The sequence below is a fragment of the Fusarium verticillioides genome, chromosome 8, assembly GCF_000149555.1.
Source record: "Fusarium verticillioides 7600 chromosome 8, whole genome shotgun sequence".
Taxonomy (NCBI): domain Eukaryota; kingdom Fungi; phylum Ascomycota; class Sordariomycetes; order Hypocreales; family Nectriaceae; genus Fusarium; species Fusarium verticillioides.
In genome coordinates, this window is record NC_031682.1 from 908,953 (window position 1) to 932,934 (window position 23,982).

The 23,982-nt window shown below is 48.4% G+C and overlaps 10 protein-coding genes across 10 annotated transcripts; 3 read left to right on the top strand and 7 right to left on the bottom strand.

Annotated features, from left to right (window-relative positions):
* Window positions 1-907: 907 nt before the first annotated feature.
* Window positions 908-3,122, bottom strand: FVEG_07448 (amidohydrolase ytcJ-like). The gene is made up of 2 exons (XM_018896100.1): window positions 1,577-3,122; window positions 908-1,506 (listed from the first exon to the last, which is right to left on the bottom strand). Exons 1-2 carry the CDS (start codon window positions 3,050-3,052, stop codon window positions 1,012-1,014), a joined length of 1,971 nt encoding a protein of 656 aa, XP_018753497.1. The 5' UTR covers window positions 3,053-3,122; the 3' UTR covers window positions 908-1,011.
* A 596-nt stretch (window positions 3,123-3,718) lies between these two features.
* FVEG_07447 (hypothetical protein) lies at window positions 3,719-5,894 on the bottom strand. Its single transcript, XM_018896099.1, has 2 exons — window positions 5,787-5,894; window positions 3,719-5,737 (listed from the first exon to the last, which is right to left on the bottom strand). The coding sequence occupies exons 1-2, from the start codon at window positions 5,865-5,867 to the stop codon at window positions 3,836-3,838; spliced, it is 1,983 nt and encodes a 660-aa protein (XP_018753496.1). The 5' UTR covers window positions 5,868-5,894; the 3' UTR covers window positions 3,719-3,835.
* A 668-nt stretch (window positions 5,895-6,562) lies between these two features.
* FVEG_07446 (hypothetical protein) lies at window positions 6,563-7,663 on the top strand. Its single transcript, XM_018896098.1, has 2 exons — window positions 6,563-6,662; window positions 6,717-7,663. Exons 1-2 carry the CDS (start codon window positions 6,603-6,605, stop codon window positions 7,611-7,613), a joined length of 957 nt encoding a protein of 318 aa, XP_018753495.1. The 5' UTR covers window positions 6,563-6,602; the 3' UTR covers window positions 7,614-7,663.
* Window positions 7,664-7,839: 176 nt separating this feature from the next.
* FVEG_16105 (hypothetical protein) lies at window positions 7,840-10,050 on the bottom strand (the record flags this gene model as incomplete). Its single annotated transcript, XM_018905345.1, has 11 exons — window positions 7,840-8,201; window positions 8,249-8,294; window positions 8,349-8,545; window positions 8,596-8,687; window positions 8,737-8,979; window positions 9,027-9,122; window positions 9,169-9,334; window positions 9,382-9,537; window positions 9,585-9,654; window positions 9,703-9,907; window positions 9,962-10,050. The coding sequence occupies 11 exons, from the start codon at window positions 10,048-10,050 to the stop codon at window positions 8,014-8,016; spliced, it is 1,548 nt and encodes a 515-aa protein (XP_018753494.1). The 3' UTR covers window positions 7,840-8,013.
* A 965-nt stretch (window positions 10,051-11,015) lies between these two features.
* On the bottom strand, window positions 11,016-11,229 carry FVEG_16104 (hypothetical protein; the record flags this gene model as incomplete). The annotated part of the gene is made up of 2 exons (XM_018905344.1): window positions 11,016-11,075; window positions 11,122-11,229. 2 exons carry the CDS (start codon window positions 11,227-11,229, stop codon window positions 11,016-11,018), a joined length of 168 nt encoding a protein of 55 aa, XP_018753493.1.
* A 1,061-nt stretch (window positions 11,230-12,290) lies between these two features.
* Window positions 12,291-14,349, top strand: FVEG_16103 (hypothetical protein; the record flags this gene model as incomplete). The annotated part of the gene is made up of 3 exons (XM_018905343.1): window positions 12,291-12,463; window positions 12,509-14,187; window positions 14,270-14,349. The coding sequence occupies 3 exons, from the start codon at window positions 12,291-12,293 to the stop codon at window positions 14,347-14,349; spliced, it is 1,932 nt and encodes a 643-aa protein (XP_018753492.1).
* Window positions 14,350-14,788: 439 nt separating this feature from the next.
* On the bottom strand, window positions 14,789-16,233 carry FVEG_07442 (hypothetical protein). The gene is made up of 3 exons (XM_018896097.1): window positions 16,071-16,233; window positions 15,685-15,972; window positions 14,789-15,627 (listed from the first exon to the last, which is right to left on the bottom strand). Exons 1-3 carry the CDS (start codon window positions 16,221-16,223, stop codon window positions 14,857-14,859), a joined length of 1,212 nt encoding a protein of 403 aa, XP_018753491.1. The 5' UTR covers window positions 16,224-16,233; the 3' UTR covers window positions 14,789-14,856.
* A 1,291-nt stretch (window positions 16,234-17,524) lies between these two features.
* Window positions 17,525-19,289, top strand: FVEG_07441 (tyrosinase). The gene is made up of 3 exons (XM_018896096.1): window positions 17,525-18,107; window positions 18,158-18,407; window positions 18,458-19,289. Exons 1-3 carry the CDS (start codon window positions 17,887-17,889, stop codon window positions 19,196-19,198), a joined length of 1,212 nt encoding a protein of 403 aa, XP_018753490.1. The 5' UTR covers window positions 17,525-17,886; the 3' UTR covers window positions 19,199-19,289.
* Window positions 19,290-19,929: 640 nt separating this feature from the next.
* FVEG_16102 (hypothetical protein) lies at window positions 19,930-21,114 on the bottom strand. The gene is made up of 6 exons (XM_018905342.1): window positions 21,014-21,114; window positions 20,765-20,950; window positions 20,554-20,719; window positions 20,483-20,503; window positions 20,304-20,430; window positions 19,930-20,252 (listed from the first exon to the last, which is right to left on the bottom strand). Exons 1-6 carry the CDS (start codon window positions 21,089-21,091, stop codon window positions 19,967-19,969), a joined length of 864 nt encoding a protein of 287 aa, XP_018753489.1. The 5' UTR covers window positions 21,092-21,114; the 3' UTR covers window positions 19,930-19,966.
* A 388-nt stretch (window positions 21,115-21,502) lies between these two features.
* On the bottom strand, window positions 21,503-23,670 carry FVEG_16101 (hypothetical protein). The gene is made up of 4 exons (XM_018905341.1): window positions 23,452-23,670; window positions 23,041-23,399; window positions 22,048-22,988; window positions 21,503-21,997 (listed from the first exon to the last, which is right to left on the bottom strand). Exons 1-4 carry the CDS (start codon window positions 23,596-23,598, stop codon window positions 21,528-21,530), a joined length of 1,917 nt encoding a protein of 638 aa, XP_018753488.1. The 5' UTR covers window positions 23,599-23,670; the 3' UTR covers window positions 21,503-21,527.
* Window positions 23,671-23,982: the final 312 nt, after the last annotated feature.

Below are 23,982 nucleotides of genomic sequence, written 5' to 3' on the forward strand. Positions count from 1 at the left end.
GCTGAACATTTAGAGTTCACGCTACGGGCACCTCGCTTGAAGTGGAATCTCGTTACGTGACGAGTTTAACGCATCTCATCGTCGAGCCCTGTTTGTTCAGTGGGTGAAAGTCGCACCATGGGCTTTAGTCGAGAGTCACTGCGGAACCGAGATATCGCAAAAGCCTCCATCCCGAAGACTGAGTAGGGCTGAGCTGAGTCGGGACGAGAAAATGAACCACCTGATGTAATGTGATATCAGTCGATCATCCACGTTTATTGCCAAGAATCTGCACGAGTCGGGGATCTAGCAACAACTGAAGCCAAAAAAGCACATAACCAATAGAGCTGAGAAGCAACAAGTCACATCATGAGAGGGGCACTCCTGTCTTTGAGGATTTGTCTAAGCAAAAGGGTCAATCTGCAAAGTCTCCACGGACAGTGTCTCAATACCGGAACTCTTGTTGGTCTTCTTCCGACCAAATAAAACGGGCAGATGGTCTAACCAGATTGCAAGTCCCTACCCCTTGCTCAAAGCTGCAATATCGCCAGCTCACTTCTGGGCCGTTATCACCAACAAATTTCGTCAAGTTCCGCGTTAGTGTGTTCCAGAACTGGGATAGACCGATAGGCGGATGCAGCGGATCCTACCCGTTGATGCAGACATGTGCCGGGCCCTCCATGTTAATATTGGCTGACAATCACACCCGCACCAACAGCCATCCTGTACCCCCGATAGGCCCGAACTCATAAACGAGCATGAACGAGAGCAACCATTTCGCGTGGCTTTTGGTTCTGCAAGTGAATCCTTGTGATCGGCCGCAGTCAGCCGATAGATTGTGCAGCGGGACAAGGGAGTTGACTCGACTTTGCGTTTGCTTTGCCCTTCGAGACTCTGCAGCCAAGAAGACTATTGTTACGCTTTGTATCAGCACATCAGTTCATATTGTAAACTGCTTCAATTATGATAAGTTCTATATGTAATGTAATGACTCGTATACATGTCCTGTCAGCCCATCTTGCCAACTCTGGCCTAATGCCTATGAACGCAAGTGCCGCGCTTTCGAAGCTTGGCCGCATCGGCCTTGGCCCTCTCTGATAGCGCGTTGGCGTTGAAGCCGCCGATAGTTCGACGGGCGAGCTTAGCGCTGGTCTTGTCATCGTTAGGGAACTTGGCCTTGACGCCAAAGTTCTGCCCTTCAGCCACATAAACCACCTCGCCGCCGACCATGGTAAGCAGAACCTTCTGGCGGCCGAGTTTGGACTCGGGGACCTTGAAGAAGTTGTTTTGGAGGATGATAATGTCTGCGAGCTTGCCTACTTCGAGAGAGCCGATCTGCTTGTCTGCGCGGAGGAAACGCGCGCCGTTGATGGTGATGGATTGAAGAGCGGATGTGCGGGAGATTCCGTTGCCTGGAAACTTTCCGTCGAAGGGAGGGCCTTGAGATGCGGGGGAGTTGGGGTTCTGAGGATCACCGGAGCGGGTGACGGCGACCTTGAGTGCGAGGAACTCATCGAGAGGATCAATCTGTTTGTGTTAGACATGTCTCAGATGCGGGGGGGAAAAAAAAGGAAAAAAAAAAAAAGGCGATACTTACAGGCCAATCACTTCCATAAACAAGAGGTCGACCCGCCTTCTCAATCTCAGCCCAAGCCTGAAGATTGTCCTTTCGGTAGTCGGCGAGAGACTTGAACGTGTTGGGGATGTAGAATGAGCTGAGCTGCGCCCACTGGTAACTGACGATAGGATCGACCTTGAGCTTAGCAAAGCGAGGCCAGTCCTTCTCATGCGACAACTCATCGTGAGCAAGACCGAGACGGAAGTCCTTGTGGGGATACTTCTTGCGGAACGACTCAGCAGCATTGAGACCGACACGGACAGCAAGGTCGCCATCGACGTGCAATTGAGCGTCAAAGCCAGCAAGGAAAAGAAGCTCGAGGGTCTTGGTGAGAACAGCAGGGTTCCAGTAAGGGTTGTTGAGGGAGTTCTTATCGGGGGCCCATTTGCCATTGAGGTTGGAGCTGTTGAGGGGTGCCCAGTAGGGATCAATCAGAGCAGCGGTGTTGGCAGGATAAGTGATAACACCGTCGATGAAGGCCTTGATCGCCTGCCACTTGAGTGTAGGCTTGGGACCAATGGCCTTGTTGTCATGCCAAGGAGTAAGCTTCTTGACGACATCCTTGACGAGCGCGGAAACACCGTCGATTGACTTGGGCGCTTCGATGCGGTAGTCGAAGTACGCGCGCGCAGAGAGACCATCTTCAGCCTTGATGGTGCTGAAGAGAGTGTGATGCTCCTCACCAGCAGCGGCTTCCTGGAAGGTAGTGATGCCAGCCTCGCGAAGAAGCTTGAGAGCAGCGCGACCGGCCTGGACGTTCTCCTCAGCGGTGGGAGGAGGAGGACCAGCGAGGAGGGCAGAAGCGCCATCTGAGAGAGCGCCAGAGGGCTCCTGGCTACCAGGAAGACGAACAATCTTGCCATCGGCGGGGTCCTTGGTGCTGGAGTCGATGTCGGAGAGCTCGAGAGCGCGCGAATTGGCGAGGACGGTATGGTAGTCGCTGGATCGGATGATGATGGGTCGCTTGGTGTTGAGCTTGTCAAGCTGCTTCTTTCCAACATCTCCGCTCTTCTCAACAAGACCAGCATAGTCCATATTGACAACCTCAAGCCAATCATCATCCGTCTTGCCAGTCTCGCCATCAATGCAACCCTGAATATGCTCTAGCACATCCTCAATTGGCAGCGTCTGGTAGCTCAGATCGCACTTGAGAAGAAACAGGCCACCAGAGAGAACGTGCATGTGCGAGTCGACGAGACCAGGCATGGCCATCTTTCCCTTGAGATCAATGACCTTTGTGTTCTTGCCAATGTACTTGTCGGCGGATTTCTTGCTGCCGACGTACTCAATCTTTCCGCCGCGCACGGCGAGAGCTGATGCATGCCCGTTGGACGGGCACATGGTGTAGATCTCGCCATTGACGAAGACTACATCTGCGGGCTTGACGACGGGCTTTACAGCGCTCGCCGTAGCGAGAAGCGCGCTGACGCAAAGAGTGAGAAGACCACGAGCCATGATTGAAGATGTCGATGATGGTGATCCCCTTCAACTAAACCTGACGTGAGCGACGTAACATTGGTATAAGTACATTACTCAACGGTCCCTGCACTACATGCTAACATGGGGTCTCCCAGCGGAGCGGTCGGCTAGAAGACCACTGTAATGTTCCATGCCCAAAGAGGGTCAGAAGGCCGAATTCCATGCTGCAGGGACTACAGCAGAGCGTGGTGCTTTCGGCGGCTGCATCGCCTGTAAATGGTTAAGCTCAGCGGGTGCTTCCCCCCAAACAGACAAGTGGACACCAACATACCATAGTTAGTAAATTGCTGCAGGGTCTAAATCCCTCAGAAACTATTGATCCCTTTCATCCCACTGAGCCTCTGCGTGATTCGCTGCATTGTTTACGACGACGAGATGGTGTTGGCGGGATACTAATGTTGCGATTCATTACCTACGAGCAGTATAGTCGTATGCGATATGATCTCTGTGGCGGAAACTCTCAGAGGTCTAGAATTGAAGACTAGACGTTTGCGAATAATTGATTCGAGTACGATGTGTCGTCAGGCGCGTTGTAGAGTTTAAGCTACATCTAAGGTTAACTAATAAGTTAAGGTTGCGGGTCTGTAGATCCACGTGAATGGCAAACGCAATACGACATCACTAGCATTTAACTGTGTCACACACGGTCAACAAATACAATTAGGACTCTGGATATAAACAAAGTTCAATTGTAATGCCTTTGCGCCTCTATTAGCCCGAAGCATCGTCATTATGTAAACTAACCGCAATTTGCAGATCCTATCCCATCAAAGTCTCATACCCATTCTCCATCATGACATCCATCCAATACACATCCTGCTTCTCCTCGTCCATGCAAGACCACGTCTTCTTGACAAGCGTCAGCATCTGACGAATAGGCTTTGCCGCCAAAATGTTTTCAAAAGCAGAAAGACGTGAAATGATAGTCTTTCTGGCTTGCAGTACATCAAGACCAGCCAGAGGCACTCTGAACCTTGTGCTAGTCGCGATGCTTGCCACTGGAGGTTGCTGTAAATTCGAAATCCCGCAGTACGATCTGTTCAAAGACATCTCGCTACAGATACTAACAAATAGCAGTGGTTGGATAGACCGACTTCTAGACGTAGTCGGGATATCCTTGACTAGGTCCAGCACGTGGAGAGCTAGACAAGTCAACCACGTATCTGCCAATGTTCTGTCATCTGGATAATTGCTCGCAGCATCTGGAGATCCTGACTGGAACGCTTGGTTGTTTGGGCTTCCAGATTGTATGTAAGGCACCAGAAGATCCGGAAAGTTGCGATACAATTGAAGCAAGCCCGTACATCGATAAGCTTCAGCAATGCTGACTAGATGGTTAGCCGGAGTCAAGTCGTCACCAGCATCAACAATATCGTTCTCTGTTGGAAGCCGAATTGCGCATAACTCAGAGTGCAGCTGGTCCGAGACAATCATAGCTTCTTGAGCACGATGGATATCTTCTTGAGACACAAATCGCCTTGAACGAATCCTCTTCCGTTCCTTTCGAACAAGACTTCCAACTTTGGCAACGAGTTCTTGAACTTCAATACCGATTCCTGTCTGCGGGTGAGGCATGCGCGGTTCTTGTAAGTCAAGACATTCTGGAGGTACTGGTTGAGGCTGAACATGTCTTGTGCTTGAATCCACGTCCGTGACAAAGGAAAGCAACATTTTCCAGTAAACAAGGGAGTTGTAAAAGAAGAATTCCTTCTTCTTGTCGGCGACTGCTAAGGCGTCGCCTCGGGCCTCGGCGGACTGAACCATCCGGGATAGAACGTCGAATTGCAGTTGACCAAGACTACTGGGATCATGCCACGAAAGACTCATCCCCAACATAACTAAAGCAAGTAAAGATGATGTCTCGAGTTGAGCAATCTTGGCTTCTCGTGATAAACAGATCATAGCCTGATCTCGAAGCTGGCGACCGACGGGAGTAAAATTCGGTGATACTTCGGATAGACAAGCAGCTGCCATGCTTTGCGTGATGTAGTAAAGTGATTGAGATCCAGACCACATATTCGAGATGGTAGTTCGGTACGGGTTCATTGGGCTGTCATAGCAGGACATCATTCCGCAAACCTCTTTGAAATAGTACTCTACCAAGACAGACGAATAGTCCTGAAGGGCATGAGCCAAAGGCATCTCGCCAACAGTCTCGACGGTTTGGTTTTGAGGCTCGTGTCTAGTCAAGGCTTGTGAGGTCGCTTGCGCTGGTGGAATGTGCTGTGTTGGAGTAATGGTAGCGACAGGCCAAAGTCTCTCATCGGCGGACCCTTGTCCTATGGTATCAGGTGTCTGTCCAAGCGCTTGTTCCGGATATAGCTGCAACACGTCATCCGGGAATTGCATGAGAGGCAAAGCAGTATCTAGCGTTTCCTGGCCTTGCGTATCAACGCATCCGGGATTCATAGCTTCGTTGAGTTGATCCATAAGTTCCGGATCATAGAAATTGTTAACAAACTGCTCAGCCGGCTGAGTCTGATAAGGCACATATGCCGAGCTCGGCTGCGGCTCAGCAGTGACATCGCTCCTAGGTGTCTCCGCGACATCCTTCGGAGACTTGGAGCCAGCTTTCCATCGCAGCGGCTTTTGATACCCAGGACATGGGATACCCAGTCTTACGCAGCGCGAACACGCGGGTTTGGACTCATCACATTTGAGCTATTTAGGGGTCAGGCAGGGCTCGGATGAGCGGGAGGGGCAGCCATACTCTCTTGGATTTGCAGACGGCACAGCCAGTGCGTGATCTGGTGATTGTTTTTGGTGCTGGTGCGTATGATGAGGACAGCATGACGACCCGTTTGGATGTATCCGCGTTGATGAGTGGAGATGGCAAGGTGCAGATAGATGGAGTGATGTGGAGTTAAGAGGGGCTGTCATCACGTGACGCTACTAGTGTCCGGATATGGGACTCGGCCTCAGCCTCGAGGTAACATTCCAGCGTGTAAACCATTGTGTACTATAAGGCTATGAACTGATTCCTAATACTGTTGTCTATGTTACGGGTTGGTTTGGCGACCCGGAGCACAAGAAAACAGGATATATGTTTCGTGATGAACTACTAGTTTCAAAGTGGAACTCAGCCCAGATATATGCGTGAGCCGTCCCCTAAGTCTCCAAGACATCTCCGGTTATCCCAAGCAAACCTGTCTCAAGATAATATTACTAAAACATACACTCCCTCATCAAGAATTGCTTCTCTTATCTTGTCCATCTTATTTCGTATCCGATCCGAAGCAATGGATAAAATTCCCAAACAAATCGCCATCGCATATCGTTCCCGAGACTCACGATGCTCCACCAATCCTTACCAAACTCGGTATTAATTAGAGAAGGAAATCAATACCATAAGCGGAAGTCCTAAGCAAATGCTATGCTGTGACTACGGCACAGGATCACGGCTACTGTCACCTGGCCTTGGTTATCTGAAGACATGTTTGCCGAGGGGCCCAGGTTTCACTTGACCTATCTTTTACCAAGGGAGCCCGCGCTTTGATGTTACTCCAGCATCGAAATCTTATCAATCATGGCTGTTACTATACCAAGTCCTTCTTTCAAGGTGGCTCTTGTTCAGATGAAGCCAAAGGTCAGCCACCAACATATAATCCTTTTATTCAACTGACACTTACATGCTAAACAGCCCCTTGACGCTGAACATAACTTTGCACATGCTGCCGAGCAGATCCGTATCGCTGCTGATCAGGGTGCTGCACTAGCGGTACTGCCAGAATACCATCTTACAGGATGGGTCCCCGAAGAGCCCTCTTTCGCACTCTCCCCTGAAGACGCTGGCAAATATCGAAAGAAATACCAAGACCTCGCCGCCGAGCTTCATATTAATATCTGCGCTGGCACTTTTGTTTCCCATGCCCCTAAATCTGATGACCAACAAAACGCTGATGCCAGACCCACGTTGTTAAATACGTCGGACTTCATCGATCACAACGGAAACCTCCTCGGCACTTACACAAAGACCAACCTCTGGATACCAGAAAGACACACGTTAACGTCCTTTGTCGATCATGCTAAGAACATATCCAAAGATGATTACGCTGCCCCCAATCCCCATCAAGTCATCGACACCCCTCTCGGCCGAGTCGGTATCCTCGTCTGCTGGGATCTTGCCTTCCCAGAAGCGTTCAGACAGCTCGTTTTGGCGGGCGCCAAGATCATTATAATTCCTTCATACTGGACGGCGCTTGATATGTGCAAGGATGGTCTTGCATATAACGCCGACTGCGAGAGGATGTTCATCCAGTCTGCCCTGGTAACCAGGGCATTCGAGAACACCGCCGCCGTCATTTATTGCAATGCCGGTGGGCCCGCAGCAGAGGGTTTCTTTGGCTGTAGTCAAGTTGCGCTACCTATTGTTGGAACGGTGCCTGGGAGCTTTACAGATGGCGAGGAGGCCGTGCGTATATTGGATGTCGATATGAAGACGGTGGATATCGCGGAACGTAATTACCAGATCCGACAGGACTTGGCCAGGGATGATTGGCATTATGGGTACCTCAAGAACACGGTCGCAAGACTGTAGGATGTAATACTTGATACTTACTTAGTCACTTAATGTCATGTTTGTGCCAGTTGTCTCTCAACCCCTCTCGCGTGTAGCCCAGCAGACATACACAAACCGGAGAATGAGTTCTTAAAAGGTCGACTTCTCCATAGATGCAGTCATCTGCAACAAGGTTGCTGATCGTTACTACCTCAAAGACCAAGGCGTCTGTTATTATATGCACAGCACTGAAGATTAGGCCCATGGAGAGAAATAAATGGTAAATTATTACAGTTTGTCCATGTCGCGATAACCTCGAGAAAGACGCAGCTTTTAATAGAATGGCAAAATCCCACGCTCTTTAACTAAACCAATACCAATACATCATATCGCTACCCACTATCCTAGCATCGCTATACAGTAATCCCACCAAGTACGATTATTCATCGTGCTTCGAGGTTGAGCTAGAGGAAATTTCTTTGGGGCCCCTCTGTGACACTGTATCTGTCACGGGCAATTCTTCCCCCAGAATGCACTCAAGTTTGGGTCCCTCGTAAGACTTTCTCTTTCCCAGCCAAAGAACCGTTACAAATACGATGAAGATTCCCAATACTGCAATCACATAGTCTAAATCTGTTAACGTCTGGCCAACCTATTTGCCTGGGGTGACTTACTCATAGTTGACACGTTGACGGGAATTGCAGGAGGGAAGCAAAAGAACTGTTCAAGATGTGTCAGCATCAGGTCTCGAATCCGTCAAAGTGAGATGCTTACAACAGAGGTCACAGCTACAAATATAACGGCTGTGTAGTTCGCGATGTAGCCTTTGACACGACCAAGAGAAAACTCGGGAGGCTGCGAAAGCACCATTTGTCGACCTCGAATCAGTAGGATAAGCACAGGCGCTGCATATGAGAGATTGAGGAAAAGTGTGCAGCTTGCAATATAAGCATTAAAAGCAACCTCGGGGCCTTTGGGTACATTAGTGGTAAGAAGGAAAAGGTTTAGAAGAGAAACATACCAAGGTAAAGAAGACCGAAGAGAAGGTTGAATATAGCCTGCACGACAATGGCTCGAACGGGAACGTTGAGCTTGGGATGGAGATGTGAAAGACTTCAATAGTTAGCTTTGTTTGTACAGAGAATGGAGATAGGATGCTTACTATCTGGAAAAAGGAGTACCACCATCTCGTGCCATGGCCCAGATGAGACGACTGCCGGAGGTAACACAACCATTGGCACCGTTGACAAAACACAGTGCAACGGCAACAGTGAGTACGGTTGCAGCAGCTCGGCTGTTGGTCGCTTGCAGTATCATCTCTGTAAGGGGGCTTTGTGTAGGCGATGCGAGTAGCAGATCAAGGTCGACGAAGCAAAATAGCATGACGATGATGAAGAATATTCCGCTGAGGACAGTTAGTGGGAGACTTTTAGGGGGGTGATCAAAACTTACGTCACGCCTCCGACCAAGACTGCCGCAACCATGGCTTGGGGGGCATCCTTGGATGGTCGAGGCATTTCTTCAGTCATATGTGCCACGGCATCCCAACTTCACCATGTCAGCTATGCCCAGTAGAAAACGGTGAACTACTTACCCAATGAAGCTCAGAGCTGACTGCAACAGTCCAAGCATCCAAGCTGTGCCATCACTCCATCCAGTGGTATTGGAGAAGTTGGTGAAGACGAACTCTGCGTCAGTCTTTGGAGAGGTCGCTAGAAGAACAATACTGATGACGACGACGCTGAGCAAAGACCAGTACACTAAGAAAGGTCAGTTTGAATAGGGGCGCATCTATAGCTCGACTTACAAGCGCCTTCGTTCCATCGGTTCAGGATGGGATAGCCAAAGATATTCAGAAACACGCCAACGATAGACACAGCTACGAACATCAAATACGTGCTCCATTGGGTAATTTCGTAGCTACCGCCAGAGCCAACGACAGCAGCCGCAGCGAGAAATCGTGCTATAGCATGTCAGCAATTGTTTTTTTTCGTAATCTTAGATATATACCTCCGAAGTAGGCTGCAGTTGTGTTGAGAGTCAACCAGCCAGCAATATTTGTCCATCCGACAAGGAAGCTCTGTTGCAATTAGCAATATGCATAAGAAGTAGTCATGGTGAACCTCACATTAATAGTCTTCCATTTCTTGGACGAAAGAGCAAAGGAATAGTGATACTGTCCTCCGGCTGTAGGATATAGAGAGGCCAATTCTCCAACACTTGCAGCCAAACAAATATTACAAAGAACGCAGAAAATAAAGCCATAGACGAAACTAACAGAGCCGCCCGATGGCATTACAAGACCTATTGATCCAGCAAGAGAAATCCATGTACTGCGGTCAATTAGTTGGCGACTTTCATGTGACGCGACGGACGGTACTCCTTACTTGAGAATGGCAAAGGCCATGCCGATCATAGTGATCTTTGAGAACCTCTTCTGGAGGTGACCCTCCTGGGCTGGTGCATCGGTCGCCATACTTGCTACTGTCAATCAATTACGGTAGAGTAAGGGGAGCAGAGATGAGGTTTAAGCTTTTACCCCAGACCAAGACCAGATATAAAAAGCTGAACCAACGTTGGTCTCATCTTATCGCGCGTTGGCTGACAACTTACTCGCGACGGGCGCCCAATCAGCGGGTAATGAGTCTCCGCCTCCGCGTTGCGGGGGGGAATTGATCAAATGATGGGCTAGACCAGAAGCGGTAAACAATAGCTTAGGAAAACTGGCTTGAGGCGTATTTTTAGGTTCCATTGTCCCGTATTTCTCGGCAGATAAGGCTGCGAGATAAAGGGACACCCTTGTTCTAGAATCGGATCATGGGAAGAAAGGGGTTCGAAAAGGAGAGAATGAGGTGATGATAGGAGAAGGAATTCTAATTGATATTGATAAGATATAGATTGGTATTCCCAAGGATAGTGTTAAGTATATAGTACTTTCTTGTAAGAACCAGATCCTCATTGTTAAATCTCTGATTGGCTCTCTGTATACAGTGTAGGGTAAGCGGGAACATATCCAACAGTCAACTCCAACATTGGAATCGTAAGCTACCAAGGTCGTCACACTTTGAAACGATAGTGTAAGATCAATATGTCTGTATTTGAATTGGAAAGAGTATAGATACACAAGGTTGTTTTAATTACAGTCCTTGTCTTGACCTGCTCTTTTTCTACCGGGTTACGATGCTCAAGCTTAAGTCACCACCTCTTATGACGATACATAACCACTATGAATTGTAAGAGCATTTTTGTCAGAGTAGAAGGGGAAATATTTGAATGATTATTTAAATTCTCTGACAAGAATGATGCTGCATAGAGCTCTTGTGCCAAAATCACGTAAACTTTCAATAAAGCAGACACGAAGCCCCCTCCAGTTTCGAATATCAATCCACATGAATCGTAAGTCGAGTCAGTCTGGAACTTGAGTCTCTGTAATAGAAGGGCTCAATTCTTATTACTAGAGCTCTTCTTCGATGCCTCGACTCTTTCCTCGATCTTAGAAATCTTGGCAGTCAGTAAAGGGCTTGGGTATCAGAATACTTGGACATACCACGCTTTTCGAAGGAGAGGAACCAGCATCTTGAGTCCATGCACCAGCATGGGCAACCATAGCATCCTGAGCTTTTTTGTGGTTATATTTGACGGGATCAAGAGCCATTTTGAACGGAAAGGCATAATCAAAGAGTTGTAGTTGATAAGAAACTCGAAGTTTAAATGGTTCAAGTAGTGGAAGATGATTTCTAAAGATTTATTTAAGCTTATCACCATAATCGCCATCTTATATAGTCATGAAACGGAACTACTCTGCCATGAAGCTACTCTTCAGATTGTAGTTTTCTCAACTACGCTTGGTCACGAAGCCGCTATACAACCTGAACGCTGCTCAGACACCTGTCGTGATCTTTGGCATTGCCAGTTCTGGAAAGAACAAACTTCATCCATCAGGTGGCAGAGAGATCTTTTGGCGGCCGATAGGTTGACCCAAAACTAGTCTGCCTCATGACAGTCTCTGTCCTACTAAAGCATCAGATCTATAAGAAGTTGGGTGGAATCCAGATCCGGAAATTCCAAGCTTTCAATACCCGGAATATGAGATGAAATGTGATAGAGGTGCAGTAGCTTCTCCTGCTGATCGACGCGATGAACCAGATTACGAGGTTTCCCCTGAATATCTGGAGTTTATCTACAGAAAAAGAAAAGAAGGCTGTCGTAGAGGCCAAAGTGCCTCATTGGAATTACCTGATACGGTATGGTGTGCGGTTTGCCATTTTTACCAACTTTTACAGAGCTGAGATAACTCGCTGAGGATGTTTCCAAGCCACATTCAACGATAATGTCAACGGCCAAGCAGAAACTTGAGACAAAAGTTTGGAGTTACCATATTCGGTCTAGTTCAGTCCCGGGGGTTGAAAGAACAACAATGTCATGACTTGCTGTCCAATTAAGGGCCAAAGACAAGGGTTACTCCAATCTTACAGTGCATACGGGTAGACTACCGGGCACTAGCTGGGAATGACGTGTTGATTGATTGCTTTTTTGTTGAGGTAAGAGGACAGAACGAAGAATGGAAGACTGTATGCTCAATTTACACTTGGGTATTTCTTAATATTCGGATACGCAGTGTAACTCCAAGTCTCTACACTTTATCAGTCAAGAGCCAGCCTCTGCGGGTACTCGTTACCAGACTTCAAGCTTATTTTCCTAGTCGTACAACGACTCATGGCTCCACGAGAGCTATCCTTTATCCACAGCCGTGCTCCCCGAGCTGCTGGGCTGTCAGACAATGCTGTGGACGAACACAAACATCTGATTGGCGACCTATACTTGATCCAGAATTATACTCGAGACCAGGTAATCAACTACCTAGAAACAAATCTAAGTTTCACCATATCGTGAGTATGCCGTTCTCCATATGACTTCTCTGCTGACGTTTGTAGCCGGGATCAATTCTCTAAAGCGACGAGACGTTGGGGTTTTCACAAGCAGCCTCGAGGGGCCCTCTCTATTCAATCAACACCGAATGAGACGGCCAGTCAAAGCACGCATTGTGAAACCGCAAGTAAGGAGCCATTATGCGTGACCACCGTGGATGTGCCTACGGACCAAGGTCTCATACTTACACATGAGTCAAGCAAACGCCCCCGAAGCGGTACAAGCTCTATCAGTCGCAGGAGTGATATCACAACCCATGGCCCATCCTCACCTCTTCCTCGCCGCCCACTGAAGCGACCCAAGCCCAGAAGCGAGTCAGGTGACTACACTGCTGAAAGCTCATCTGACACCCCACTGAATCTGTCTACTGATGGAGATTTCCTTTCTACCCCGTTGACTGCACGTTCGAGTCCACACTGTCAGTACACGTACGATGACAAGCTGTCGGCAGAATACCTATCTTGTTGTCATCGTTACACCAAAGCTTTCAACTACTACCTCAAGATCTCGATTCCTTTTCAACACAAAACGCCTTCGGCCAAACAGCGACGCGTCAGGATGCTCGACATGGCAAGGACTGCCAAGAAACGAAGACTTTGTGAGATCGTGAGGGTGATGATGGAGTCTGAGCTCAAAATGAGCAATGACCCTTTGATTGGAGAGGAACACGACCCTTGCCCTTCCGATGGGGTTGAGATGAGCCCTATGCAGTCCTTTCTATTCCATCGCCATCTTGCGCAGATTTATGCACATAATGGAGATACCAGTCTTGAACAGGAACATCTTGACAAAGCCAAGAACTTTACAAAGGCCTTCGACACACTTGGTCCAGAATCGATAGACCTTTGGACATTGTTACGTCTCCAAGGAAAGAAGCATCATTATATCTCAGAGGACTTGCTGAACTCACTCCAGTGGGACAACAAATTGTTCGCATCCGATATGGAGCGTTGCCTTACGCTTTGTTGGCGCACGCTGAGAGATACTCAATGTCCAAAGCCTTTCCCAGGCTATGATAAAGAAAGACTTGAGGGGGTGAACCCGACTAAGATGAGTGACCTGGCTCTCCAAAAGAGGCCACTCTATCTTTGGAGGAAATCCAGTTTCCTATTTACTCACTTTTGGAAACATATCCAACAGGGACGTGAATCTCCTGTTCCATGGGGCCAAAGCCTTCCTACAATTTCCGCGACACACTTTTTGATGGTTGTGAGCAGGATTATCGTTCAAAGGTCGCTCCTTGGCTCCTCTGAACCTAGCAATGGTTCACCCGGACTTCAGCCCTCAGACGTGTCGCTCTATTGTGAAATCATACCAGCACTTCTTTATGATAACTCATTCACACCAGAAAGTGCCAAAAGGGAGTTTGCCACGCAATTCGTTGAGCGTTACTCATGGTCTCCCCCATCTGCTCGCAAAAGTGATCTCGCTAGAGAAGTTCAGACACATCAGATGGAAGCACTCGAATCAGTCTTGGCCACTCGACGCAGCCGCTCATCAACTCCTACATCTCCGACTTTGACAGCTTTGAAAGAAATTGCCGGCAAAGTCCGACGTGCATCGACTGACAACGAGTTTTTGGACTGGCTGATACAACAGCACGAGCAGCTAGCCTCTACTAATCAGAGAGATACCATCATACATGTCGAAGGGGCCCTATATCCCCCGTCTTTCGGGTCTTCTAGTATTTCTTCTTATCTAAGAACATCTCTCTCTGCCCATCATATATACCTGGACGCGCTGAATGGAAACCCTACTCTCGCCAGATCCTTGGCGTCTAGGTCTTCGCGCTCTTCTCAAGTGTCAGGCTCAAGCTCACTTCAAAGGTTCAAAGCAGCAGCGCTGAATAGAAAAGACCAACCGGATACAACTTTGGGGCCTGGAATTCATGAACTACTCCGGCGTTTGGAGGATGGGGAGCTATCATGGGAAGATTGCCCGTGGGATGATTATTTCCAGTCACTGGAGCGCCCCGAGCCAAGAAGAGATTTGAAATCGTCCATGCCAACTCTAATAGAGGAGGGATCGGTTATACCAGAGGAGGAGAAGGAAAAATCAACAACAAGGTGGAGGATAGGGAAAATACTTAAAATTAAAGGTAAAGTAGATGTAGTCGGCTTAGAATAGCTTCCAACAGCTTCGGCATATGATCACCGCATCAGTCAGGATAGAGTCCTAATGAAACACATAGAAGGACAGAAGAAGAGACTTTAAGACCGACAGAATCTAGTTTTGAAGGCTGGAGGACCAATCATTCTCCACACTCTACTATTGAAAAACCATAGGTTGATATTTATCAATACTTATGTTTGTATTTAATAAGGGAAGTATGTTGGAAATAGGTAATAGAAAATCATCGACTAGATGAAGAGTCCGTCTTGGTAACTTCGACTGTCGTTACCATAGTCTTTGTGATACCACTCTGAAACTGGCCCCTATATCCTGCATTGCCAGCACTCTCATCACTTGACCTCCCCTCAATCTCTGTCTGCACTGTCGTCCTGTTGATCACCCCAGAGGGACTGGCTATCCTATCTCGAAGCTCATACTCCTGTTGACCAATATTGATGGCCTTTTGACTGCTTGTCTCATCATCACCCCTTTTACCACTAGACAAGACGTGCCAGTTCTTGCCACTGCGCATGGTGCCGCTTCGTAGAGTACCACGACCATAGTTTGTATTGCCTGTTGTTGGAGTCTTTTTGGAATTCTTGCCATAGGTGCTGCCAAGGAAGCTTCGGAACAGTGGCCGCAGACAGGGTAGACTGCCTGCGATGATACCGACGTTGAGCTCAACGCTGGTCCAGATTGTGATGTTGCGAGAGTCCCATAGCCAGTCACCGAGCTTGCCGTAGTTGGTGACGTATCCAAGTTTGGTAAAGGCAGCGGCACAGGCAAAGACACCAAGACTGAGAATGCCAATGAGGGTTACCCGTGTGCGGAAGTGCACATTGAGTTTCCAAAGCATTGGTGTTGGGATGATGATAGCGAAGAGAAGATCAGTCAGGATGTTGAACGCGGAGTTCGTGTACGAGAGTGATTGTAATGTCTTTTGTGACCAGCATTTCGAGGGTACGGTTGGATCCCAGAGGACACGAATGTCTGTACATTGAAAGATGACAGTCTACAGCACAACGTATTAGTCATTTGACCTGGGCGTCAGCGTAGATACATGGCTTACAAAGAAACACCCAATGGTGTAGATTGACATGAAGATCATAATAGACAGAATTAACCATTTGTAGAATTTGGTAGACGCAATTCGAAGGAGGGCGCATCCGACGGACAATTTGACTATGCAGATTGCTATCAAGAAAATGGGCTGACTTATAAAGTTCAACTTCATTCCTATCATGTAGACATCTGGGTCAACATCGCCAATGTGCTTTCCACCGCCATAAGCAAGCTGTGCAAAGATTACACCTTGGCCTGCCCAGGATAATGCAATGGTAAATATCATGAAGGCATCCTAAGCGCAGACGGTTAGAAAGATCCAGGACCTGGCACAAAAGAACCAAGAGTAAAAAGGGGAGAAAATAAACGAGATGAGGCATTGACGCAACTTACATCCCAGCCAAGGTTGCGAATCATAAACAACCGCACGTAAACGCGAGCCAAAACAACAATAGTCGCCAATGTGATCACCAAGACCGTCGAAACAAGAATATTGACGGCTCCATTCTCGTCAGGATTCGAAGGGAGCTTAACCTGAGGATCCATGGTGGCCGAGGGAAGGATGTACAAAGACCCAAGAACTTGGGACGATGGAGAAGGGGCGGGATAATAAGAAAAGAAACACGCATGCGAGAGGGGGCAGCCAGGGGGTTCTCTATCGATCCTTTACGTCGAGTGCACCACGTTTTCGGCAGGGTGTTTGACAAGCTAGAACACGAAATTTCCACTGACCAGGAAATCAAATCAAAGAGTATGCATACTGCCTCGGCTGCGAGTCCAAAAGAAGCCCTCTGTCATTGCTTTGACGCAGCTGAACCACCAAGGCTAATCAAAGATTCTACACATATTTCTGCTCTAGAGAAGACCCTTGCATTGCCACTGTGACTCCGACGTTCAGTTGTGTCATACGGGTTCCCCAACGGGGATTCTGACCCTGGCCGGAGGCAACTGGCCTTACCAGGATTGGATTGATACATCTGCAGGTCGTCTGGATAAAGGACTTATGAAACGCTCAGGTCTCGCTCTTGTTCTGCATTCAGGTTATAGCCGAGGCTAATAGAGAAGGTCGAGGTAATATCCGTAGCGACCAATGCGGTGCAGGTCTTGGCGGCCCACCTGACGAGGAGAGCGAGGTTATCTCGACCTGAGTACGGATACGGATACCTATACTATGTGTGTGATATGCATCTCTGCTGCATGATCTGACCTATTTGATCATGTACTCGGATGCAACTCCGCGATCGAAAATGGGTGGGTTGTCATCTCTTCTCCAAGTGAAACATATGGGTGACATCGAGTGATTCGCGAGGGAGATCGACATAACGATCAGCAACAATCTTTTACTAGTCAGTCATGCTAGTCTAGTCGGAGAAAAGTAGTAGTATTAGCCAAAACACGAATCTTTGGTCCCGTCACTAACGGGAATGTCAATGTTCGTGTCCGAGATGGTATGGATCCAAAAACTCCACTCACCTAAGCACGGAACTGTTCCGGATCATCAACCCTAGTTGTTCCCGGCGTCAAAGCGTCAATCTGGCGCTCACCTACGCTATTGCTATTACTCCAGCATCTTTATACTCTCCTGAAAATCCAGGGCTCTGGAATGTGACGAGTACGTCGGTCCCATGGCTTCAGCTGCAGGATCATGCATTTCGCGAGACAAAGACCTACCGTCGTAAGCACTCTATTCCCCTGAATTAAGAATCGTCCGGTGGCGTAGTTGGTTCCCCCCCTGCAATGCCAAAGCTAATGCAAATCCGCTCATGGGTCCCTAAATCGGATTAGATCTAAGCTATAACTTATCTGGCCGAACGAACCGAACCCCTCCGTCTCGGCAACGAGGTACGGGCTTTTACGAGTCCACAGAAAAGTTCTCTTCTACCGTTGGTTCTAGGGTCTTTAGTCAACGACCCTGCCTTCGCCTCGGGGTAATATTCCCATTAGAGATGTAAGCGTACTCGCTCCAATTGATAAGCCCTAGGACAAGATCCATGGGCTGGCCCTGAACGATTATGCGTGGCAATCCTTGACCTGGAAATGCAGGAGAAGGGGAAATGTCCAAGGGGATGATACAGTAGTATATAGCTCATCACATTTCTGCATCCAAGACACTCTTCACTCACTGGTCCTTCAAGCCATAAACCGGTGCTGCAAAGAAGATCCCTGCCCTTTCTTTTCGTCCCTTCTTTCTCTTGTCAAGGTTGCCATCATGCGTGCTGGTTTCATCTCCCTCCTGGCCCTCAACGCCGCCGGCGTTTTGGCTGCCCCGCAAGCCACCACCGTTGACTCGTCTGCACCCGAGGTCACCAACCTCGATCAGCTCGCTGATCTTGCTGCTGCTGCGTATGAGACTGCCCAGGACCTCGCTGGGGATAAGACCAAGCGTGCCAGCACCTGCAGCTGGAGCAACGTCCGTGTTCGGCGAGAATGGTAAGCTGGCCGTCTTTCTACAGCAGCATATTCTCTAACATTTTCTACAGGGGCACCCTCTCTAAGAAAGAGAAGAAGTCTTACATCGACGCTGTCAAGTGTCTCCAGTCCAAGCCTTCCAAGTCTCCTGCGTCTTTCGCTGCTGGTGCCAAGACGCGTTTCGATGACTGGGTTGCTGTGCATCTGAACCAGACTCAGACGATCCACTACACTGGCAACTTCCTCACATGGCACCGTTACTTCACTTGGTTGTATGAGGAGGCTCTTCGAAACGAATGTGGCTACAAGGGAACTCAGCCTGTAAGTAAAGTCACAACGCTACTGAACTACTCTCACTAATATTCTGATAGTACTGGGACTGGGCTCTCACTGCCCTTAGCGGCCTCAACAAGTCTCCTGTCTTCGATGGCAGTGACTTGTCGCTCTCTGGTGACGGTGAATTCATCCCTAACGAGCCTGATATTGTTCTCGGTGCCTCAAGTGGTCTCCCCCCCGTCTACCTTGCCGCTGGCTCTGGCGGCGGCTGTGTCAAGTCTGGACCTTTCAAGGACATGAAGGTGAATCTGGGCCCTGCCGCTCTTGACCTCCCCGGCGGTGGTGTCGCTGCCAACCCCAACCCTCTGGACTACAACCCTCGCTGCTTGAAGCGCGACCTGAGCGACTCTGTCAACAAGCGTTTCGCTAACGCTACATCTGTTCTCAACAACATTCTCAAGCCCAAGACTGTTCTGGACTTCCAGATGCAGATGCAGGGTGTTCCCGGCACTGGCGACATTGGTATCCACGGAGGTGGTCACTACTCTCTCGGTGGTGACCCCGGTCGAGATGTCTTCACTTCTCCCGGTGATCCTGCTTTCTACCTACACCACTCCATGATTGATCGCGTCTGGTGGATCTGGCAGATGCTTAACCCCAAGGAGCGTGTCAACGGCAAGAATGCCGTGCAGGGCACAAATACTTTTCTCAACATGCCTCCCAGTGCTAATACTACACTTGAGGATTATGTCAACATTGGTTGGGTGGGACCTGAGCGACAGATCAAGGATCTGATGAGCACGATTTCCGGACCATTCTGCTACGTCTACCTGTAGACAATAACATAATGTTATCATGTACATAGCACGTATTCATCTTCATCCGCTAAGCGTTCTTATTATCAGAGAATAGACTTTAATGCTGTCGATTGAATTCTATCTGTGATCGTCTCCTGGGTTGGATCTTCACCTGCATCTTCCGTAACACCAATACTACCAAAGACGGGGTCTTGGGTCTCATATGGCTAACTTTGGAGAAGCACTTAGCAGCAGGGTACAGTGGTATGATCGTGCAACCGTCTCTTGGCACCCGGGTAAGCGTTCAAGCGAAGCTCGTTCGAGGTCCAGACCCACGGGTTCACTCCATTCCTCCTGATAAGCTCGCTTGCCGGGGCATCTTCCTCAAGCAGTCCTGGGTGTAACCCTACACAATTTGTCGTTGAGAAAAGTGCCAACTGATTCTTGGTACATGCTGTCATACCCCAGTGCTCGTGGTGCATCATGCCATTGACCATCCCGAAAGAGATCACGGGCTGATGCAACCCTTTCCCCGCGCGAAAACCTTGAGGATGGTATTCGCTACCCCTGTGGCGTTCCCCTGCATTCAGCGAATGTTACCAAGCCGCCGTGGCTTTACACCCTGGGCCTATATATGTCATCTTAAGCATTGCCAAGTTCGGGCTTTTGGATTTGTTTGCTCAGAGGAATACTTCCTAGTTTCCTTTGCTCTCGGGTAAAATGGCCGGCTCGGCGTTATGCAACCCTGCATGGATTTATACAATTTGCTGCTCGGAAATACCAAAGTCTATTCAACTTCTAACTTGTCTAAAATTTACCATAATCATAAAATCCTCGCCCGCTCTTAACGCCTAGATTACCTTGATCCAGAAACTTCTGTAGATATTCTCGGGGTGCACTTGGGATGTTTCCTCTCGCATCCGCATAATGCTGCTCAATATCGAGAACAACATCCAAACCAACAATATCCATCTGCTCAAAGGGCCCTTTTGGTGTTTTCAATACTCCTTTGAAAATATTGTCGATCTCTTCCGGTGTTGCAGCGCCTTCTGAGGCCGCGAGGAGGGCTTCTCTCTTGATGGCTGCCCATATTCTGATCGAATTGAATTAGATATTGTGAGAAGCACGTTTTATGAGCGCTTACCTGTTGTAGATGTATCCCATCGATGGTGACTTGACATGAAATGGGGAGAATCCGTGGGCCTTGCATTGCTCCATCATCAATGTGATATATGAAGGGTTAGTTGTTTCATGACCCATGATCTCGATTTCTAGTCTTTGTTAGCAACTTTCTTTGTAACTTGCCTTCCATATAATTCTTACCGGGTGTCTCAGGTGGCCAGTCTACATCATTTTAGTCAGTATAGGTATTTTGCCAACTTCCATACACTTACATGAATGGGCGCTTAGAAAACGACTCTCGTTTCTCAGGTTAAGACCCTTCAATATCTCCGAGCAGGAATAGCTACTCGAGTTTGAGGCAATGATAGTATCTCGTGGAGCTAGTGCATCTAGCTCTGAGATGACTTTCGTCTTGAGCTCGATTTGCTCAGGTATACACTTTTCAGTCAGTCTTTGGCTATTTAAAAAAGCAGAGTTGCTTACCTCGACTACCAGCCAGGCAGCTTGAAGAGCCTCGCGCAAGCCTTCGGTAGAATGAGTGATGATTCTCCCCCAAGAAGCATTTCTGTTGCTTGAACTTTGTCGAAACTCGTCAATGGCTTTTATGCTGGCTTGAAGTTGGGCTTCTTGGCCGTCAACCAGATGGACATCGTTTCCTCTACTCGACCACTGAGGTAAGGGTGTTAGCAAAGGATCCATGAGGGACAAGGCAATTACTAAGGCGACACATACCATAAACGCAAGGCGTCTTCCCTGAGTGCCCGCTCCGATCAAAGTGACCGACGTCCTTGGAGTTGATGTCAGAACCATGTTGACGATATTATGAGACTGAATATGTTTGAAAGCTTGGATGTATCCTACTGAGGAGAAGGAGTTGAAATAGAAGCAAGGAAATAGATGCTCCAGTAGATCTTGCTCAGCAGCAAATGATCGTCATCACTTCGGATCCGGTTCATGATACCCCAGAAACTCAGTTAGTGGGTGGCGAACATCTCCACTCCATTTCGACCATCGGATCCGAGACAAAATCAGGATAACTGTAACCGAAAATTGACTCTGAGGTCAGTGGCTTACTCGCTTGAGTTGGGGTAATTTGATTACTTGTTCCGCATCGCGGAAACTTATAGCGCCAAGTCTACGGCCTCGGTGTGGTCCAACCCAACCACCTTCTGTAATGGTACATAGTATTTTAATCGCTTGAATAAAGGGCTTGCACTTTAGATCAGACGATAGAAATGCTTGGTTATTAGACTAGAATACTAGGATGGACACTATTTTCATCAGCCGCCGTTGAGAACTTTGCTATCGCCGCCCGCACAGACTTTGAACTCTGCGGCAAATGCCTCAACGTCCTCTCCAACGTGGACAATAAACTCTGATAAGTTTCTTCGGTGATTTTTCCAATGCCAAAGTCGCGGTCAATGGCTTTTCTCAGTAACTGCACCCCAGCAACGGCATGATGCGGATATGGGTCGATAGACACGATCGGTACTGTAAATACCGATTGCCTCCTACTCAGACCATCGCTCTCGATTAGATCGAGAGGTCGCTTTAATGTAAATGTGTTGTGCAAGCCGAATGCTAGAGTATTCATCACCGTGTTCTCGGCATCGATACATATGTCGGTTATGTCTGCTAGTAGATCTTGACGGTCCGTGGCTTCAATGATATCTACTAGCATGAGGATGCTGAGATGGTAGTGAAGCATAAGAGAAACTATAGAGGCAGTCAGCAGAGTTCTTTTTTGTAGGGCCGCTTAAACTTACACCATCGAAGCTTTGTCTGCTGCCCGAGAAAGGGCATACGTTTATGACATTCATCCAAAAGCGGGCGATAAATGATGCCAAATTGTTTCACAGAGTCAACTACGGTCAGGTATGCTCTCCGAACTTCTGACTCGTCATGACCATCTCTCAGAGCTTCTTTGAAAATGGCAGTGACTTTCCATCCAAGGAGCTTCCAAGAGGCCCCGGCGGCAATAATTTGATTCGCCCTTTCATCTGTCATGTCTGAGCTACCTTGCTTCCACTGGCGGGCGTTCTCGTCAAACATCTTGGCACAAGTTTTGACGAGACGCCATGGAAGTTCGGACTCGAAGCCGAAAAGACCCGAAGATAGAAGGGAGCGACAGTTGAGAGTGAGAGATGCAGAGGTGTCGAATGTCAAAGCAGCCCAGTAAACAGTACTTTCGGCGTTAATGAAGCCTGATGTCTCGATCGACTCTGGTGTCGTAACAATAGCTTGGGGCTTAAGAGACGGGGAAACTTTGGAACCGCTGAATTGTAAGTTTCTCTGACGCGCACGTAATGTTTGTATCTGCTGCAAGGCTGCATGAACACAAGCCTGGCCGGAAATTCCATCTGCCTCCTCGTCCTCTGAGATGCCTTCTGGTATCGGCGTTAGAGCGAACAGAAGTAGAGACAGCATTGACCTGTAGGCCGGCCTGTTGATGACACGTAGCATGTCCCTTCGGGCATGCCTCCAGAGAGTCTGGACAAGACTGCAGTGGTCCTCGTTGGAATTTGGCTCTGGAGATGTAACAGGGAGCCATCGTGCTGCAAATGCTGAAATGGTGCTCTGAAGAGACTGTTCGATGTCTCTACTTCGACCGACTAGTTGACTGTCTCCAGTATCTACTATGCACCCGTCCAGATGGCGACAGAGGTCAGATATGCTGACGTATTTGTCTGCTAGGGTGTGACCGAACCTACTCATGTAAGTATAAGCATAAGTGGTAGAGACTCTTGGCTAGTACGTACAAGAAGGGGCAAGCATATCTCCCCATCCAAGAGCCAAAGACAGCCTCGAAGCCTTCTCTGTACAGAGTATCGAGCCATCTAAAGTCCACATTTTCCATACTGACACTCTCGTCCGAATTCCTTATCGGACTGGGACACCATGGCAAAGATGCCGACTCAGGCATTGCCGTTGCGGTTGGGCTATCTCTGTAGGTATCATGGTCTGGGTAATTTGCAGGATCTGGATCAAACCCCGACTCATGGGAAGTATCCGTGACTCGGCTGCCGCGTGTTGATGATGTGTCGCTTGTAGGTCGTGTTGTCCCTCGACGCGATCTACGCTTTGCGCCTCCATTGTTTGCTTTGGCATTTTGTAGCCACTGTATGAGTCCTTAATCATCTGTTGGCAAATCTGGAACTATAGTTGCATACCTTGAAGGTGCACGCGTGGTGACGGTTTCGACAGCGTGTACATGAAGAAGTCTCTTCGCTGCTCTGGGCATCACAAGCCACACGCGATCTACGACACTCGTCGCAGCTGGAGAACTGAGTACGGCGTGTAACAAGACCCGCTGGCATATCCGATCCACTATGGTCTACAGGTGAGCGTTGCAGTGGTAGCAATTCGCGATCCAGGAGTGAATCTCGGATCCGGATGATGTTTGTTGGGAATGAAAAGAGTCCACTTTATTTGGGAGCGAGAACAGGGAAGTCTTTCATCAGATGATGCGGGGTAATGCAGATCCCCCAGTTCAGTTCAGTTCAGTTCAGTTCAGTTCAGCTTTAGTCTAGTATATGGGGTTGACATTCAAGGTTAGACCGTTTTCACGAGTCGACGATCTTATTTCTTACCACATTGGAGATGGCTTTTACAGTGCTCGATTGGTAAAAGGGGGGAGAGGGTGAAATTACGGTTGAAAGCTTAATTTTGGAGAAACTCTTGTTCTTTGGTCTGGCTTGGTT

Coding starts and splice junctions, on each gene's coding strand:
- FVEG_07448 (XM_018896100.1), bottom strand. CDS start 3,052: ATGGCTCGTGGTCTTCTCACTCTTTGCGTCAGCGCGCTTCTCGCTACG. Junction 1,507..1,576: donor TTTATGGAAGTGATTGGCCT/GTAAGTATCGCC, acceptor TAACACAAACAG/ATTGATCCTCTCGATGAGTT.
- FVEG_07447 (XM_018896099.1), bottom strand. CDS start 5,867: ATGCTGTCCTCATCATACGCACCAGCACCAAAAACAATCACCAGATCA. Junction 5,738..5,786: donor CCGTCTGCAAATCCAAGAGA/GTATGGCTGCCC, acceptor ACCCCTAAATAG/CTCAAATGTGATGAGTCCAA.
- FVEG_07446 (XM_018896098.1), top strand. CDS start 6,603: ATGGCTGTTACTATACCAAGTCCTTCTTTCAAGGTGGCTCTTGTTCAG. Junction 6,663..6,716: donor TTGTTCAGATGAAGCCAAAG/GTCAGCCACCAA, acceptor CATGCTAAACAG/CCCCTTGACGCTGAACATAA.
- FVEG_07442 (XM_018896097.1), bottom strand. CDS start 16,223: ATGGATCCTCAGGTTAAGCTCCCTTCGAATCCTGACGAGAATGGAGCC. Junction 15,973..16,070: donor TTCGCAACCTTGGCTGGGAT/GTAAGTTGCGTC, acceptor GTCTGCGCTTAG/GATGCCTTCATGATATTTAC. Junction 15,628..15,684: donor ACACCATTGGGTGTTTCTTT/GTAAGCCATGTA, acceptor GTTGTGCTGTAG/ACTGTCATCTTTCAATGTAC.
- FVEG_07441 (XM_018896096.1), top strand. CDS start 17,887: ATGCGTGCTGGTTTCATCTCCCTCCTGGCCCTCAACGCCGCCGGCGTT. Junction 18,108..18,157: donor GTCCGTGTTCGGCGAGAATG/GTAAGCTGGCCG, acceptor CATTTTCTACAG/GGGCACCCTCTCTAAGAAAG. Junction 18,408..18,457: donor GCTACAAGGGAACTCAGCCT/GTAAGTAAAGTC, acceptor ATATTCTGATAG/TACTGGGACTGGGCTCTCAC.
- FVEG_16102 (XM_018905342.1), bottom strand. CDS start 21,091: ATGGTTCTGACATCAACTCCAAGGACGTCGGTCACTTTGATCGGAGCG. Junction 20,504..20,553: donor TTTTCTAAGCGCCCATTCAT/GTAAGTGTATGG, acceptor AAAATGATGTAG/ACTGGCCACCTGAGACACCC. Junction 20,253..20,303: donor ATGGGATACATCTACAACAG/GTAAGCGCTCAT, acceptor CAATTCGATCAG/AATATGGGCAGCCATCAAGA.
- FVEG_16101 (XM_018905341.1), bottom strand. CDS start 23,598: ATGCCAGCGGGTCTTGTTACACGCCGTACTCAGTTCTCCAGCTGCGAC. Junction 23,400..23,451: donor ACCACGCGTGCACCTTCAAG/GTATGCAACTAT, acceptor GGACTCATACAG/TGGCTACAAAATGCCAAAGC. Junction 21,998..22,047: donor GCAGACAAAGCTTCGATGGT/GTAAGTTTAAGC, acceptor CTGCCTCTATAG/TTTCTCTTATGCTTCACTAC.